At 48.2% G+C, this 17,364-nt stretch overlaps 1 protein-coding gene across 1 annotated transcript; it reads left to right on the top strand.

Moving 5' to 3' along the window:
• Positions 1-757: 757 nt before the first annotated feature.
• cnih4 (cornichon family member 4) lies at positions 758-16,293 on the top strand. Its single transcript, XM_080193079.1, has 5 exons — positions 758-864; positions 9,174-9,242; positions 10,144-10,256; positions 11,910-12,050; positions 16,077-16,293. Exons 1-5 carry the CDS (start codon positions 796-798, stop codon positions 16,102-16,104), a joined length of 420 nt encoding a protein of 139 aa, XP_080049205.1. The 5' UTR covers positions 758-795; the 3' UTR covers positions 16,105-16,293.
• Positions 16,294-17,364: the final 1,071 nt, after the last annotated feature.

Here is a 17,364-nt window from a genome sequence, read left to right as displayed (position 1 = left end):
GATTAAGGGTTATGGGGAGAGGGCGGGAAAGTGGAACTGAGCCACGACAGATCAGCCATGATCTTATTGAATGGCGGGGCAGGCTCGAAGGGCTAGATGGCCTACTCCTGCTCCTATTTCTTATGTTCTTATGTTCTTATGTACAACACTTTCCCCCCAGCATTACACATAGACCTCCTTTCTCTGCTAACATCATATCCAAGGCCATCCTATTTTCCCACGCCATTCTACTAGTGGTGTCTAGTTGTTCCGCCAACCCCCTGACAGCATCCCTGGTGTAGTTAATGAATCTCTGTTGGTTATAATATATATAATTTATCCAATCTACGTTCTTATTTATTGTCACCCACCAAAACAAGGACTCAAACCCAGCTGTAATCTGATTCCGGGCTTCAGGAGAACCTGTTGGAAATGGGCATAACCAGCAAGACCCAGGTCCCCAAAAATACATTTTGAAAAACTGTCTGTTTCTGCGCCAAGTAACCTACATAAAAAAACAGAAATGGTGAAAATACTCAGCAGCACTGTAAAGGGACAAGCAGTCTCATTAATGTTTCAAATCGATGATAGTTAGACAGGACTGGCTGATTTTATTTGTATAGCTTTCAGAGTCCATCAGATTCCATGATTATGAAGCCCGGAACCTTTGTTGCACTCCTGTGGGTGCCCCGTTTATGTTGCACAGCGTGCAGGGCGGAAATGGGTCCAGGTACTGGGGCGGAAGTGCATATTGTGTTACATAAATTTTCGTCCGGTAGGTGTTACAGAGATCCTCTTCCCCCGGCGGAAGTGAAGATGGAGGCGTTGGTTTTCATTTTGTCGTTGGTGGATTGCTGTACTCTGATTTTCATGGCGGTTTATTTCGTATCCTTTCGATCTGGAAGTAAAGATTGAAAACTTAGGAGCAGTTTCATAAATGGATCGTGGGCAGAAACTGAGGGAGGGGAAAGGGAAGTAGAAGTGAGAGGAGAGAGAGTAAGGATGGAGGGAAGTGTAGAGGGGAAGGAAGGAGAGTGGGAAGTTGGAGACAGAAGGGAGAGGTGGAGGGAGGGGAGGTAATGGCTTCTATTATAGAAACCTAGAAGATAGGAGCAAGAGGCCATTTGGCCCTTTGAACGCGCTTCGCCATTCATCATGATTGTGGCTGATCATCCAACTCAAAAGCCTAATCCTGCTTTTTCCCCATAACCTTTGATTCCAGTTGTCCCAAGTGCTATAGCCAGCCACCTCTTGAATACATTCAATGTTTTAACACCAACTACATCCTGTGGTAATGAATTCTATAGGCTTACCACTCTTTGGGTGAAGAAATGTCTCCTCATCTCCATCCAAATTGGTCTACCCTGAATCCTCAGACTGTGATCCCTGGTTCTGGATTCCCCTCACCATTGAGAAGATCTATCCTGTCTAGTCCCATTAGAATTTTATAAGTCTCAGAGATCCCCACCCTTGCTAGACTATTATCGCTAGACTATTAATCCAGAGACTCAGCTGATGTTCTGGGGACCCAGGTTCGAATCCTGCCACGGCAGATGCAGGAATTTGAATTCAATAAAAAAAATTGAAATTAAGGAGGGCCGATAACATGAAGAGGCTCATACTTTTCACCTTCTCAGAAGCAAAAGTTGCCAAGTCCTCTCTGGTAAAAGGAAACATAGCTGACGGTGTCGTCCATGGAGCAGCAGTGACCTATCTTGTGTTGGCTGTAATCTGTGGATTAGTTCTATAGTGGAACTGTAAATGCATATGTCTTGAACCTAACAGTGGTTAGCACTGTTGCGTCACAGCGCCAGGGACCTGGGTTCAGTTCCAGCCTCGGATCACTCTCTGTGTGGAGTTTGCACATTTTTTCCATGCCTGCATGGGTTCCTCCAGGTGTGCTCCGGTTTCCTTCTGCAGTCTAAAGATTGCAGGTTAGGTTGAATGTCTGTGCTAAATTGAGCCTAGTGTCAGGGAATTAGCAGAGTAAATATATGGGATTACAGGGATGTGTGGGATTGTGAGACGAATGGTCTCCTTCCGTGCTGTAGGGATTCTATGATTCTAAGAATCTCCCCGTGACCACAGAATCACTGTTGATTGTCGGGGAAAAACACATCTGGTTCACTAATGTCCCTCTAGGGAAGGAATCTGGTGTCTTTACCTGCTCTGGCCTACATGTGACTCCAGAGAACATAAGAAATAGGAGCAGGAGTAGGCCAACTAGCCCTTCGAGCCTGCCCCGCCATTCAATAAGATCATGGCTGATCTGTCGTGGCTCAGTTCCACATTCCCGCCCTCTCCCCATAACCCTTAATCCCCTCTCTTATCAAAAACCCATCAACCCGCGTCTTAAAAATATTTAGCGAGGCAGCCTCCACCACTTCAACGGGCAGAGAATTCCAGAGATTCACCAACCTTTGAAGAAGTTCCTCCTCAACTCCGTTCTAAACCGCCCCCCCTTTATCTTGAGGCTGTGCCCCCTATTTCTACTATCCTTTCTGAGCGGGAAGAGCCTCTCCACCTCTATCCTATCCGTCCCATTCATCATCTTATACGTCTCAATGAGATCTCCCCTCATTCTTCTAAACTCTAACGAGTACAAGCCTAGTTTATTCAGCCTCTCCTCATAGCTCAACCCCCTCAACTCTGGCATCAGCCTAGTAAACCTCCTCTGCACTCCCTCCAAGGCCAAAATATCCTTGCGTAAGTACGGCGCCCAAAACTGCACACAGTACTCCAGCTGCGGCCTCACCAATGCCCTATACAGCCGCAGCAAGACCTCCCTACTGTTATATTCAATCCCCCTCGCTATGAAGGCCAGCATCCCATTCGCCTCCCTGACCACCTGCTGCACCTGCAAGCTGGGTTTTTGTGACTCATGCACAAGGACCCCGAGGTCCCTCTGCACCGTCGCCTGCTGCAGTTTTTCTCCACGTAAGTAATAATCCTTCCTACCATTATTCCTACCAAAGTGGACCACCTCGCACTTGCCAACATTAAATTCCATTTGCCATTTCCTGGCCCATTCGCCCAGCCTATCTAGATCCTTCTGTAGACTCTCCCCACCCTCCGCACAATTTGCCGTTACACCAATCTTGGTGTCATCAGCAAATTTTGACACCATACACTCGGTTCCCTCCTCCAGATCATCTATATAAATGGTAAATAGCTGAGGCCCCAGCACCGACCCCTGGGGCACTCCACTAGTCACCAACCGCCAATCCGAATAGCACCCATTGACCCCCACTCTCTGCCTCCTATTTGACAACCAGTCCTCTGTCCACGCTAACACCCTACCCCCAACTCCATGCCCCCTGACCTTCTGCAATAACCTCTTGTGAGGTACCTTGTCAAACGCCTTCTGAAAATCAAGAAAGACCACATCCACCAGCTCTCCTCTATCCACCGCCCTAGACACATCCTCATAGAACTCCAGTAAATTTGTCAGATACGACTTCCCTTTAACGAAACCGTGCTGCGTCTGCTCTATCAAGCAGTTCCCATCAAGATGCCTCGCTATTTCCTCCTTGGTGACGGATTCTAACATTTTACCTACAACAGACGTTAAACTAACTGGCCTATAATTCCCTGCCTTTTGCCTGGCACCCTTCTTAAACAACGGCGTAACATTAGCCATTTTCCAATCATCCGGCACTTCCCCGGAATCCAGCGACGTCTGGAAAATAACCACCAAGGCATCCACTATCACGTCCGCCATTTCTTTCAGGACCCAAGATTGGGGGAACGGCAAATTGTGCGGAGGGTGTGGAGAGTCTGCAGAAGGATCTAGATAGGCTGGGCGAACGGGCCAGGAACTGGCAAATGGAATTTAATGTTGGCAAGTGAGAGGTGGTCCACTTTGGTAGGAATAATGGTAGGAAGGACTATTACTTACGTGGCGAAAAACTGCAGCAGGCGACGGTGCAGAGGGACCTCGGGGTCCTTGTGCATGAGTCGCAAAAACCCAGCTTGCAGGTGCAGCAGGTGGTCAGGAAGGCGAATGGGATGCTGGCCTTCATAGCGAGGGGGATTGAATATAAAAGTAGGGAGGTCTTGCTGCAGCTGTATAGGGCATTGGTGAGGCCGCAGCTGGAGTACTGTGTGCAGTTTTGGGCGCCGCACCTGCGCAAAGATATTTTGGCCTTGGAGGGAGTGCAGAGGAGGTTTACTAGGCTGATACCGGAGTTGAGGGGCTTGAGCTATGAGGAGAGGCTGAATAAACTAGGCTTGTACTCGTTAGAGTTTAGAAGAATGAGGGGAGATCTGATTGAGATGTATGAGATGATGAATGGGATGGATAGGATAGAGGTGGAGAGACTCTTCCCGCTCAAAAAAGACAGTAGGACTAGGGGCACAGCCTCAAGATAAAGGGGGGGGCGGTTTAGAACGGAGTTGAGGAGGAACTTCTTCACTCAAAGGGTGGTGAATCTCTGGAATTCTCTGCCCGTTGAAGTGGTGGAGGCTACCTCGCTAAATATTTTTAAGACGCGGGTTGATGGGTTTTTGATAAGAGAGGGGATTAGGGTTATGGGGAGAGGGCGGGAAAGTGGAACTGAGCCACGACAGATCAGCCATGATCTTATTGAATGGCGGGGCAGGCTCGAAGGGCTAGATGGCCTACTCCTGCTCCTATTTCTTATGTTCTTATGACCCTCGGATGCATTCCATCCGGTCCTGGGGACTTGTCCACAATCTGGCCCTCCAGTCTGTCGAGCACCGCCTCTCTAGTAACAGTAATGTCATTAAGACCCTTCAGTCCTACCACCTTTCCATCTCTAACAACCGGCAAATTATTCACGTCCTCTTCCGTGAAGACCGAAACAAAAAAGTTATTCAAGACCTCAGCCATATCCCCATCCCCTACCACTAAGTCCCCCCTCTCATCCTCTAAGGGACCAACGTTCACCCTAGCCAGCCTCTTCCTTTTTATATATTTATAAAAACTCTTGCTATCCTTCTTTATATTAAGCGCTAGCCCAGCTTCATAGTTTCTCCTACCCTTCTTTATCAACTTCTTTGTCAATCTTTGTTGACATTTAAACCTCTCCCAATCCTCTTCTCGCCCACTACTCTTAGCTACTCTAAACGCCTCCGCTTTTAATTTAACACTTTCCTTCACCTCCATCATTATCCACGGCTTATTACCTCTCCTCCTACGGTCCTTTTTAACCATCGGAATAAATTTCAGCTGAGCACCAAGAAAGATCTCCTTAAAGATCCTCCACTGCTCCTCAACAGACCCTCCCTCCAACGCGCTCCCCCAGTCCACATTCGCCAATTCTTCTCTCATCCTACCGTACTCCCCTCTGGTCACACAAAGGACGTGCGTCCGGGAACCCACTTTCTCCTCCTCCGTCTGCACCAGAAACTCCACCATACAATGATCACTCTCCCCAAGAGGATCCTTCACCACAAGGTCCCTAATTCTACCCGCCTCATTACATAACACCAGATCCAAGATAGCTCGCTCCCTCGTCAGCTCCAACGCACACTGTTCAAGGAAACTATCCCGGCAGCATTCCAAGAACTCCTCCTCGAGCCCACCGTGTCCAACATGGGTCGACCAATCAATATGCAGATTGAAATCCCCCATAACTACAGAGACACAGCAATGTGATTGACTGTTACCTGCCTTCTGAACAAGGGCAACTGGGACAGGCAATAAATGCTAGCCAGCCAGCAACACCCATGTCCCATGAATGAACAAAAATAGTGGAAGAGGAGATGGAAGGATGTTTTGATTTTTTTAATTTAATTTATTATTGTCACATGTATTAACATACAGTGAAAAGTATTGTTTCTTGCATGCCATAGAGACAAAGCATATGGTTCATAGAGAAGGAAAAAGGAGAGTGCAGAATGTAGTGTTACAGTCATAGCCAGGGTGTAGAGAAAGATCAACTTAATGCAAGGTAAGTCCATTCTAAAGTCTGACAGCAGCAGGGAAGAAGCTGTTCTTGAGTCGGTTGGTACGTGATCTCAGACTTTTTTATCCTTTTCCTGAAGGAAGAAGGTGGAAGAGAGAGTGTTCGGGGTGCGTGGGGTCTTTAATTATACTGGCTGCTTTGCCAAGGCAGCAGGAAGTGTAGACAGAGTCAGTGGATGGGAGGCTGGTTTGTGTGATGGATTGGGCTATGTTTGTGACTTTTGGTAGTTTCTTGTGATCTTGGGCAGAGCAGGAGCCCATACCAAGCTGTGATACAAGCAGAAAGAATGCTTTCTATGATGCATCTGTAAAAGTTGGTGAGAATCGTAGCTGACATGCCAAATTTCCTTAGTCTGAGAAAGTAGGGGTGTTGGTGGGCTTTCCTAACTATAGTGTCAGCATGGGGGATCAGGACAGGTTGTTGGTGATCTGGACACCTAAAAACTTGAAGCTCTTGACCGTTTCAACTTCATCCCTGCTGATGTAGACAGGGGCATGTTCTCCTTTACGCTTCCTGACGTCGATGACAATCTCTTTCATTTTTTGACATTGAGGGAGAGATTATTGCTGCCGCACCAGTTCACCAGATTCTCTATCTTATTACTGTACTGTCACGTCGTTGTTTGAGAGATGAGCGTGAGAAGAAAGGGTGGGGGAGAGATTTGGAGGGAGGGGATAGTGCTAGTTGGAGTGAGCAAGAGGGTGGGAGGGGAGGGTATGTGGGGTGTAGGGGGGAAGAGTGTGAGCGGAAGGTGGGTAATGGAGGGTGCATAGATTGGGTTGGGAGGCACAGAGGGGAGAGGGTAGGGGTGGAGCGATAGGGTAGGGATTATGGGAGGGAAGTGGAAGGGGGATTGGAGTGGAAGGGGTAAGAGAGTGGGGACTATAAGGGCCAGAGGGGAATAAGATTGGGAGAGACAGTAATGGGAGGGGACAGATAGGGTAGTGCAAGGGGATGGAGTTAGTGAGGGTAGGTGTGAGGAAAGGGGCAAGGCGGAATGGAACAGTTAAAAGACAGTGAAAGGGACAAAGTATGGGGGGAAGGGGGTAATTGGGAGAGGAGCAAGTGTGGTTGGGGGGAGGAGTGGCAGCTGTTCACTTCAATGATCTGAGTGTAATATTTCCAAGTTTGCTGATGACACAAAACTAGGAGGGAATGTGAGGAGGATGCAAAGAGGCTTCAAAGGCATTTAGACCGTGCATGAGCAAGAACATGGCGGAGGAATATAATGTGGAAAATGTGAAGTTATCCACTTTGGTTTGGAGACAAATGTGGAATATTTGTGAAATGGGGAGATTTTGGGAAGTATTGATGTCCAAAGAGACTTGGGTGCCTTTGTTCACAGGTCTCTGATAACCAGCATGCAGGGGCAGCAAGCAATGAGGAAAGTAAAAGGTATGTTGGCTCTTATTGCAGGATAATTTGTGTACAGGAATAAAGATGTCTTGCTGCAATTGTTTTGAGCCTTAATGAGAGTCTTGGAATATTGTGCACAGTCTTTGATTTCCTTATGAGCATTTGAAATGCTATAGCATACAAGGCTAAAAGCTGGGATTAGAATAGATAGGCACTTGATGGCTGGCACACACAGTGGGCCGAAAGGTCTCTTTCTTGCCATAAAACTATGACACTTATCTAAGGAAGAATAGGCTTGCATAGAGGGAGTGCAGTGCACCAGACTGATTTCTGGGATAGTGGGATTGTTTTCTGATGAGAGATTTAGGAGACTGGGCCTGTACTCTCAGGTATTAGAATGAGAGGTGACCTCATTGAAGCATAGAAAGTTCTTACAGACCTTGACAGGGTTGATGGATACAGGAAGGATGTTTCCCTTGGCTGGGGGTGGCCAACTATTGAGGTCACAGTCTCGAAATGTCGAAATGAGGGGCAGGCGATTGTGGACTGGATCCTGGAGGAGCTTCTTTAGTCGGCGGGGGGGTGGTGCTCGGTTGTTAAATATGTTGAAGACTGAGATTGATAAATATCTATATTTCTATCCTGAGACTGTGCCTCTGTGTTTAGATTCCACAACCAGCAAAAACAATCTCTGAGCATCCACCCTTTGATTTGATTTGGTTTATTGTCACATGTATTGGGGTACAGTGAAAAGTATTGGTTCTTGCTTGCTGTACAGACAAAGCATACCGTTCATAGAGAATAATGTCACCACCTGATGAAGGAGCAGTGCTCTAAAAGCTTATGATTCCACATAAACCTGTTGGACTTTAACCTGGTGTTCTGAGACTTCTTACTGTTCATAGATAAGGAAAGGAGAGAGTGCAGAATGTAGTGTTACGGTCATTGTTAGGGTGCAGAGAATGAATCAGCTTAGTGTGGAGGTAGGTCCGTTCAAAAGTCTGATGGCAGCAGGGAAGAAGCTGTTCTTGAATCAGTTGATATGTGACCTCAGACTTTTGTATCTCTTTCCCGAAGGAAAAAGGTGAAAGAGAGAATCTGTGGGGTACGTGGCGTCCTTAATTATGCTGGCTGCCTTTCTGAGGCAGTGAGAAGTATAGACAGTGTCAATGGATGGGAGGCTGGTTTGCGTGATGAATTGGGCTACATTCATAACTTTTTGAATAGTTTCTTGCGGTCTTGGGCAGAGCAGGAGCTGTGATACACCCCTATCAAAGTCCTTCAGAGTCCTGTCTGTTCAGTGAGATCATCTCTCATTCTTCTGAACTCCAGAGAATATAAACTCAGTTTATTCAGCCTCATCATAGGATAGCCCCCTCGTCCCAGGGTCCAACTCAATGAATCTTCACTCTACCAGCTCAGGTACAGTATGTCCGTTGTTAAACGTGGAGATCAAAACGACACACTGCGTCAGGTAGAGTCTCGCCAAGCCCCTGTACAACTGTAGCAAGACTTGTTCTTGTACTCCAATCCTTGTGCAATAAAGGCCAACATGCCATTTATCTTCCTAATTGCTTGTTATATCTGTATTGTCTGCGTTCTCTGTACAGACACACCCAAATCTCTTGGAACAGTGACACTAACGAGTTTATCATCTTTGAAAACAATATTCTGCTTTTCTATTCTTCTGACCAAAGTGAATAATGCCACATTTCCTGACATTATAATCCATCTGCTATACTGTTGCCCACTCCCTGAACCTGTTAATATATCCTTGCAGCCTCTGTACCCTCCCCATAGAGAATGGAAAGAAGATGATAGCACAAAATAAACAGGATCGACAGAAGGACTAAGGAAAACAAGGAAGAGAGAAAGAGGTTGTGAGTGACTTCCTTAACCTGTGTAAAGATTATCACCCTGTCAGATTTAGAATGTGATTATATAAATGCCCGTGCATGTTGCTCCAAACTCAACAAGGTAATTAATTTCTCCTGTATTAAGATGTATGTATTGTGGGGAGGGATTGAAAACTTCTCCCCATCTGCTGTAAAACTAGCAGAGCACAAGAACATGCAGAAGCTGCAAGAATATTTTGGTGTTTGGTTCTGTAACCGAGAGTAGGTTAATGTCTATCTGGTCTTCTTTCTCCCATGGTGATGGGATGGGAATGCAGTATCCTGGCTGACACTGTTCTTATTTAGAGAGATGGTGGTAGCTTTCTCTGGTGCAGAGAGGTAGTGTCTTGTGTACAGAGACTTGCACTGTTCATACTGGCCCACTCTCATGTCTTGTGTACAAAGACTAAAACAAAGAACAGTACAGTAGACAAACAGGCCCTTCGGCCCACCAAGTCTGTGCTGACACAGATGTCTCTCTAATATTTTCTCAGTGGGTCCGCGGGGGGAGGGGTGGTAGGCGGGCCTGTGGGGAGGGCTTGATTGGTAGGTTTGTGGGATGGCTCGGTGGCTGGGTCCACAGGTGGGGTGGGGGTGTCGGTGGGGGGTCTGCAGGAGGTTGTTAGGGGGTTGGTGGTTGGGTCCGCGGGGGAATTGGTGGCCAGGTCCATGGGGTGGGGGGGTCTGCAGGTGGGTCTGCTGGGGGGGGTGTTGGTGGGCAGGTCCACGGGGTGGGGGGTCTGTGGGGGGGTGGTCGGTGGCCGGGTCCGCGGGGGGATCGATGGGCAGGTCTACGGGGTGGGTGGGTCTGTGGGGGGGGGGTGGTCGGTGGCCGGGTCTGAGGGGGGGTCGGTGGGCAGGTCTACGGGGGGGGTGGTCGGTGGCCGGGTCCGCGGGGGGATCGGTGGGCAGGTCCACGGGGTGGGTCCGCAGAGTCAGTCTGCTGCGGAAATGATTGTGTAACTTTCCACTTCCTTTTTCAGTGGATTGTGCCTGAGCTTGTGGCTCTGGGATTCGTCACTCTGCTGATGCTGGTCTCCATGCATTGGTTCATATTCCTGCTCAATCTGCCAATAACAGCCTGGAATATTTACAGGTTTGTCAATGTCTTCATTCATCTCGAGGGTCAGTGCGGGGGGGGGGGGGGAGCGGGGGGGGGCGGGGCGGTCAGCGGGGCGGCACGGCGGGGGGGGGGCGGGGGGGGCGGGGGGGGCGGGGCGGCACAGCGGGGGGGGGCGGGGCGGCACGGCGGGGGGGGGGGGCGGGGGGGCGGGGCGGCACAGCGGGGGGGGCGGGGCGGCACAGCGGGGGGGGGCGGTCAGCGGGGCGGGGCGGGGCGGCACGGCGGGGGGGGCGGGGCGGCACGGCGGAGGCGGCGGGGGGGCGGGGCGGCACGGCGGAGGCGGCGGGGGGGCGGGGCGGTCAGCGGGGGGGGGGGGGGGGGCGGGGCGGTCAGCGGGGGGGGGGGGGCGGGGCGGTCAGCGGGGGGGGGGGGGGGCGGGGCGGCGGGCGGTCAGCGCGGAGGGAGCGCCGCACTTGCTGAAATGAGAGTCGATTACCTGTGAAGTGGGTGTAATTTATCAAACAGACAGGACAGCTCGGTATATTCTATCTGGTGTACTACCCAAAGTGTTCCCCAAACAACAGCCTCCCTCGAAGGACAAGGGTAGCAGGTACTGGGACATCACCTGCGTGTCCTTCTCCAAGTCACTCACCATCTTGACTTGGAAGATCACTCACTGTCACAGGGTGAAAATCCTAGCACTGCTCTGTGGACTGCAGTAGCTGTCAAAGGCAGCTCACCACTCCCTTCTCCAGGGCAATTCGGGATGGACAAAAACACTCCACTGGCCAGCAATCCCTGCCAGCATCCTGTGGAAAAATGAACAACAGGATGGTAGCTGGTCCCTGGTGAGTTTCTGTCTGTAAACTTTGTTCACTGAAAAGGTGATGCACTGGGTGACATACTCAGTATCTGGTCTCCAGAGCCACTGCTAGGTGTTTGGCAGTTCCTGAGCGAGGTTTTGGGAGCTGCCTTGGCGGTTCCTGAGCGAGGTTTTGGGAGCTGCCTTGGCAGTTCCTGAGCGAGGTTTTGGGAGCTGCCTTGGCAGTTCCTGAGCGAGGTTTTGGGAGCTGCCTTGGCGGTTCCTGAGCGAGGTTTTGGGAGCTGCCTTGGCGGTTCCTGAGCGAGGTTTTGGGAGCTGCCTTGGCGGTTCCTGAGCGAGGTTTTGGGAGCTGCCTTGGCGGTTCCTGAGCGAGGTTTTGGGAGCTGCCTTGGCGGTTCCTGAGCGAGGTTTCGGGAGCTGCCTTGGCGGTTCCTGAGCGAGGTTTTGGGAGCTGCCTTGGCAGTTCCTGAGCGAGGTTTTGGGAGCTGCCTTGGCGGTTCCTGAGCGAGGTTTCGGGAGCTGCCTTGGCGGTTCCTGAGCGAGGTTTTGGGAGCTGCCTTGTTCTGTGTTGATGCTGATTCAAGGCAAAACCACCTTGTGAAATCCCCACAATGCCTCAGTGGAGCTGCTGATTGGCCCATTGCAGGGTGCTCCAGTGACAGTTCAGAGGTCAATGGTCGGTTTGTTGGAGATTACAGTGAGAACATGACAGTTTAAATGCATCACTCGCCATGTAGGATCCAATGACATGTTGTGTGGGAGATAAATAATGTTTCCCATTGGACACAGTGATATATTTTAATGAAACCATTGTCAAATCTGTAAGTGCTTCTGGTGACTGTTATTTCCATATTCTGACCCAGGTACTTAGCTGTCCCCTGTGGTAATGTAGGAGTCTTTGATCCAACCGAGATTCATAATCGTGGACAGCTCAAAACTCACATGAAGGAGGCAATGATTAAACTAGGATTCCATCTACTGTGCTTCTTTATTTATCTGTACAGGTCAGTATTTCAGCAAAAACAGCAACCACAGTGGACAGACATAGTGTGGAGTAACACAGTCTGATAGTGTATGTGGAGTAGCACAGAGAGTTATAAACACAGTCTGATACTGCATGTGTGGGGTAACGCAGAGGTATAAACACGGTCTGAGAGTGTGTGTGCAGTAACACGGAGAGCTTTAAACACAGACAGAGTGTGTGTGCAGCGTAACGCAGAGAGTTAGAAACACGGTCTGAGAGTGTGTGTGCAGTAACGCAGAGAGTTAGAAACACAGTCTGAGAGTGTGTGTGCAGCGTAACGCAGAGAGTTAGAAACACGGTCTGAGAGTGTGTGTGCAGTAACGCAGAGAGTTAGAAACACAGTCTGAGAGTGTGTGTGGAGTAACGCAGAGAGTTAGAAACACAGTCTGAGTGTGTGTGTGGAGTAACGCAGAGAGTTAGAAACACAGACAGTGTGTGTGCAGTAACGCAGAGAGTTAGAAACACAGTCTGAGAGTGTGTGTGCAGTAACGCAGAGTGTTATAAACACAGTCTGAGAGTGTGTGTGCAGTAATGCAGAGAGTTATAAACACAGTCTGAGAGTGTGTGTGCAGTAACGCAGAGTGTTATAAACACAGTCTGAGAGTGTGTGTGCAGTAACGCAGAGAGTTATAAACACAGTCTGAGAGTGTGTGTGGAGTAACGCAGAGAGTTATAAACACAGTCTGAGAGTGTGTGCAGTAATGCAGAGAGTTATAAACACAGTCTGAGAGTGTGTGTGCAGTAACGCAGAGAGTTATAAACACAGTCTGAGAGTGTGTGTGCAGTAACGCAGAGAGTTAGAAACACAGTCTGAGAGTGTGTGTGCAGTAATGCAGAGAGTTATAAACACAGTCTGAGAGTGTGTGTGCAGTAACGCAGAGAGTTATAAACACAGTCTGAGAGTGTGTGTGCAGTAACGCAGAGTGTTATAAACACAGTCTGAGAGTGTGTGTGGAGTAACGCAGAGAGTTATAAACACAGTCTGAGAGTGTGTGTGCAGTAACGCAGAGAGTTATAAACACAGTCTGAGAGTGTGTGTGCAGTAATGCAGAGAGTTATAAACACAGTCTGAGAGTGTGTGTGCAGTAACGCAGAGAGTTAGAAACACGGTCTGAGAGTGTGTGTGCAGTAATGCAGAGAGTTATAAACACAGTCTGAGAGTGTGTGTGCAGTAACGCAGAGAGTTATAAACACAGTCTGAGAGTGTGTGTGCAGTAACGCAGAGTGTTATAAACACAGTCTGAGAGTGTGTGTGGAGTAACGCAGAGAGTTATAAACACAGTCTGAGTGTGTGTGTGGAGTAACGCAGAGAGTTATAAACACAGTCTGAGAGTGTGTGTGCAGTAACGCAGAGAGTTATAAACACAGTCTGAGAGTGTGTGTGCAGTAACGCAGAGAGTTATAAACACAGTCTGAGAGTGTGTGTGCAGTAACGCAGAGAGTTATAAACACAGTCTGAGAGTGTGTGTGCAGTAACGCAGAGAGTTATAAACACAGTCTGAGAGTGTGTGTGCAGCGTAACGCAGAGAGTTAGAAACACAGTCTGAGAGTGTGTGTGCAGTAATGCAGAGAGTTATAAACACAGTCTGAGAGTGTGTGTGCAGTAACGCAGAGTGTTATAAACACAGTCTGAGAGTGTGTGTGCAGTAATGCAGAGAGTTATAAACACAGTCTGAGAGTGTGTGTGCAGTAATGCAGAGAGTTATAAACACAGTCTGAGAGTGTGTGTGCAGTAACGCAGAGTGTTATAAACACAGTCTGAGAGTGTGTGTGCAGTAACGCAGAGAGTTATAAACACAGTCTGAGAGTGTGTGTGCAGTAACGCAGAGAGTTAGAAACACAGTCTGAGAGTGTGTGTGCAGTAATGCAGAGAGTTATAAACACAGTCTGAGAGTGTGTGTGCAGTAATGCAGAGAGTTATAAACACAGTCTGAGAGTGTGTGTGCAGTAACGCAGAGAGTTATAAACACAGTCTGAGAGTGTGTGTGCAGTAACGCAGAGAGTTATAAACACAGTCTGAGAGTGTGTGTGCAGTAACGCAGAGAGTTATAAACACAGTCTGAGAGTGTGTGTGCAGTAACGCAGAGAGTTATAAACACAGTCTGAGAGTGTGTGTGCAGTAACGCAGAGTGTTATAAACACAGTCTGAGAGTGTGTGTGCAGTAACGCAGAGAGTTATAAACACAGTCTGAGAGTGTGTGTGCAGTAACGCAGAGAGTTATAAACACAGTCTGAGAGTGTGTGTGCAGTAACGCAGAGAGTTATAAACACAGTCTGAGTGTGTGTGTGGAGTAACGCAGAGAGTTATAAACACAGTCTGAGAGTGTGTGTGGAGTAACGCAGAGAGTTAGAAACACAGTCTGAGAGTGTGTGTGCAGTAACGCAGAGAGTTATAAACACAGTCTGAGAGTGTGTGTGCAGTAACGCAGAGTGTTATAAACACAGTCTGAGAGTGTGTGTGCAGTAACGCAGAGAGTTATAAACACAGTCTGAGAGTGTGTGTGCAGCGTAACGCAGAGAGTTATAAACACAGTCTGAGTGTGTGTGTGGAGTAACGCAGAGAGTTAGAAACACAGTCTGAGAGTGTGTGTGCAGTAACGCAGAGTGTTAGAAACACAGTCTGAGAGTGTGTGTGCAGTAACGCAGAGTGTTATAAACACAGTCTGAGTGTGTGTGTGCAGCGTAACGCAGAGAGTTAGAAACACAGTCTGAGAGTGTGTGTGCAGTAACGCAGAGAGTTATAAACACAGTCTGAGAGTGTGTGTGGAGTAACGCAGAGAGTTATAAACACAGTCTGAGAGTGTGTGTGGAGTAACGCAGAGAGTTAGAAACACAGTCTGAGAGTGTGTGTGCAGTAACGCAGAGAGTTATAAACACAGTCTGAGTGTGTGTGTGGAGTAACGCAGAGAGTTATAAACACAGTCTGAGTGTGTGTGTGGAGTAACGCAGAGAGTTAGAAACACAGTCTGAGAGTGTGTGTGCAGTAACGCAGAGAGTTATAAACACAGTCTGAGAGTGTGTGTGGAGTAACGCAGAGAGTTAGAAACACAGTCTGAGAGTGTGTGTGGAGTAACGCAGAGAGTTATAAACACAGTCTGAGTGTGTGTGTGGAGTAACGCAGAGAGTTATAAACACAGTCTGAGTGTGTGTGTGCAGCGTAACGCAGAGAGTTAGAAACACAGTCTGAGAGTGTGTGTGCAGTAACGCAGAGAGTTATAAACACAGTCTGAGAGTGTGTGTGGAGTAACGCAGAGAGTTAGAAACACAGTCTGAGAGTGTGTGTGGAGTAACGCAGAGAGTTATAAACACAGTCTGAGTGTGTGTGTGGAGTAACGCAGAGAGTTATAAACACAGTCTGAGTGTGTGTGTGGAGTAACGCAGAGAGTTATAAACACAGTCTGAGAGTGTGTGTGCAGTAACGCAGAGAGTTATAAACACAGTCTGAGAGTGTGTGTGCAGTAACGCAGAGAGTTAGAAACACAGTCTGAGAGTGTGTGTGCAGTAATGCAGAGAGTTAGAAACACAGTCTGAGAGTGTGTGTGCAGTAATGCAGAGAGTTAGAAACACAGTCTGAGAGTGTGTGTGCAGTAACGCAGAGTGTTATAAACACAGTCTGAGAGTGTGTGTGCAGTAACGCAGAGTGTTAGAAACACGGTCTGAGAGTGTGTGTGGAGTAACGCAGAGAGTTAGAAACACAGTGTGTGTGCGGAGTAACACAGAGTTAGAAACACAGTCTGAGAGTGTGTGTGCAGTAACGCAGAGTGTTATAAACACAGTCTGAGAGTGTGCGCGCAGTAACGCAGAGAGTTAGAAACACAGTCTGAGAGCGTGTGTGGAGTAACGCAGAGAGTTATTAGTCACTCACATTCCAGGAGTACAGTTTGTCATGTAAACCTGTTTTATTGAAGGCTGGGATGGTGTCTGCCAGTTTACTGCTCCTTAAATGTGAGCTTACACGGCAAACGATTGTGATAGCCAACATTCTGATCATCTTTTCCTTTCACAGTATGATTCTGGCCTTGATAAATGACTGACATTGTTCCTGGACATTGCTACATGGTGGCACAAGTATAGGCAAGGACTGTCGCTCCCTCTCAGTTCTGTTCATAGTTGGAAGTTCACAAGCAGCGCGAGGAGGATACATCATGCAGTTTATTTTGGACATGATTCAAATGTGTTTTGAGATTATTTTTTAAACAATAAAGTTTCTGTTTGAAAGGAAATCTTCGAACGGCAGCTTGACATATCAGGGATAGATTTCCCATTGATCCTTGCCGAACATTCACTTATTGAGTTCATGTAGCTCACTCATTGAAACTGGCTGAGTTTGGATTTGATATGACTCGAGTTAATGATAATTATTTCTGTGGTACATTGCCCCTCATCATCCTTCTCGAAGCAAGCAGTCAGCGAACACCTCTTCACTGTCATCCAGCTGGCTGAGACTACACCTGCTGGATTCGTGTGGTCCTTTCCAGGGAATCACCTACAATGGTACCTCTTCCTTCTCCTGAACTCTTCCCTGTGATGATTCCCATACAACTATCCTCAGTCCCTCCGGTTTTTACTGACATGCTGCCCATCAGTAACATCATCTGATTACATAGCATTCCTGAACACAGAGACAGGTCGAAGCTTTTCATCTTGAACTCAGCAGGACACTTAGCAAGAAACTTTATAAGAGATCGTTGATTGGCTGGCAAGTGGACTCTGATTAGTAGAGATGTTGCTACAGAGAATGCATTAGTCCATGGTGACTGACAGTTAACTGCCAAGCATTTTTTGAAATTTCAACCAAGCAGCTCGACTCTGGTCAAAGCATTGCCCTGAGGAATGAATTAGCGAATGGCTGTCACTTGTTTATGTCGGTATTTCTGTGGCACCCTGGTCAGTGCACGATGAAAAGCTTTGCCTTTTATCTTTTCAGCTATATTTTTAGGCAATCCCTCAGGAGTCGAGGGTGACTTGCTCCCACACCTGAGAATGAGTTCCCAGGTGGCTGAGGAGCCCAATGAATGATGTACAGTTGCTGTCACAGGTTGGAGGAGGGGGTGAGCAGGGTGCCCGGTTGCTGTGCACTCCTTTTCCTATCAACGCTTGGCTTCAGTTTGCTCTTGGTGATGAAACTTGTGCTCCCAGATACTTTTCCTCCACTTCGGGCAGTCTTGGGTCAGGGATTCAGATGTTGGTGGCGATGTTGCACTTTTTCAAGGAGGATTTGAGGGTATCCTTGAAGCATTTCCACTGCTCTCATGAGGTTCACTGGCCGTGTCAAAGCTCTTGTTTTGGAAGTT

Source organism: Carcharhinus amblyrhynchos, chromosome 7 (assembly GCF_965287045.1).
Source record: "Carcharhinus amblyrhynchos chromosome 7, sCarAmb.v2.hapA, whole genome shotgun sequence".
Classification (NCBI taxonomy): domain Eukaryota; kingdom Metazoa; phylum Chordata; class Chondrichthyes; order Carcharhiniformes; family Carcharhinidae; genus Carcharhinus; species Carcharhinus amblyrhynchos.
This window is presented reverse-complemented; position numbering and strand designations above follow the sequence as displayed.

Bases quoted from the DNA above. Each gene is read 5' to 3' on its own strand.
- cnih4 (XM_080193079.1), top strand. From the start codon at position 796: ATGGAGGCGTTGGTTTTCATTTTGTCGTTGGTGGATTGCTGTACTCTG. The intron at 10,257-11,909 runs GTTTGTCAATGT...ATTCTGACCCAG, and splicing joins ACAGCCTGGAATATTTACAG to GTACTTAGCTGTCCCCTGTG. The intron at 12,051-16,076 runs GTCAGTATTTCA...TTCCTTTCACAG, and splicing joins TTCTTTATTTATCTGTACAG to TATGATTCTGGCCTTGATAA.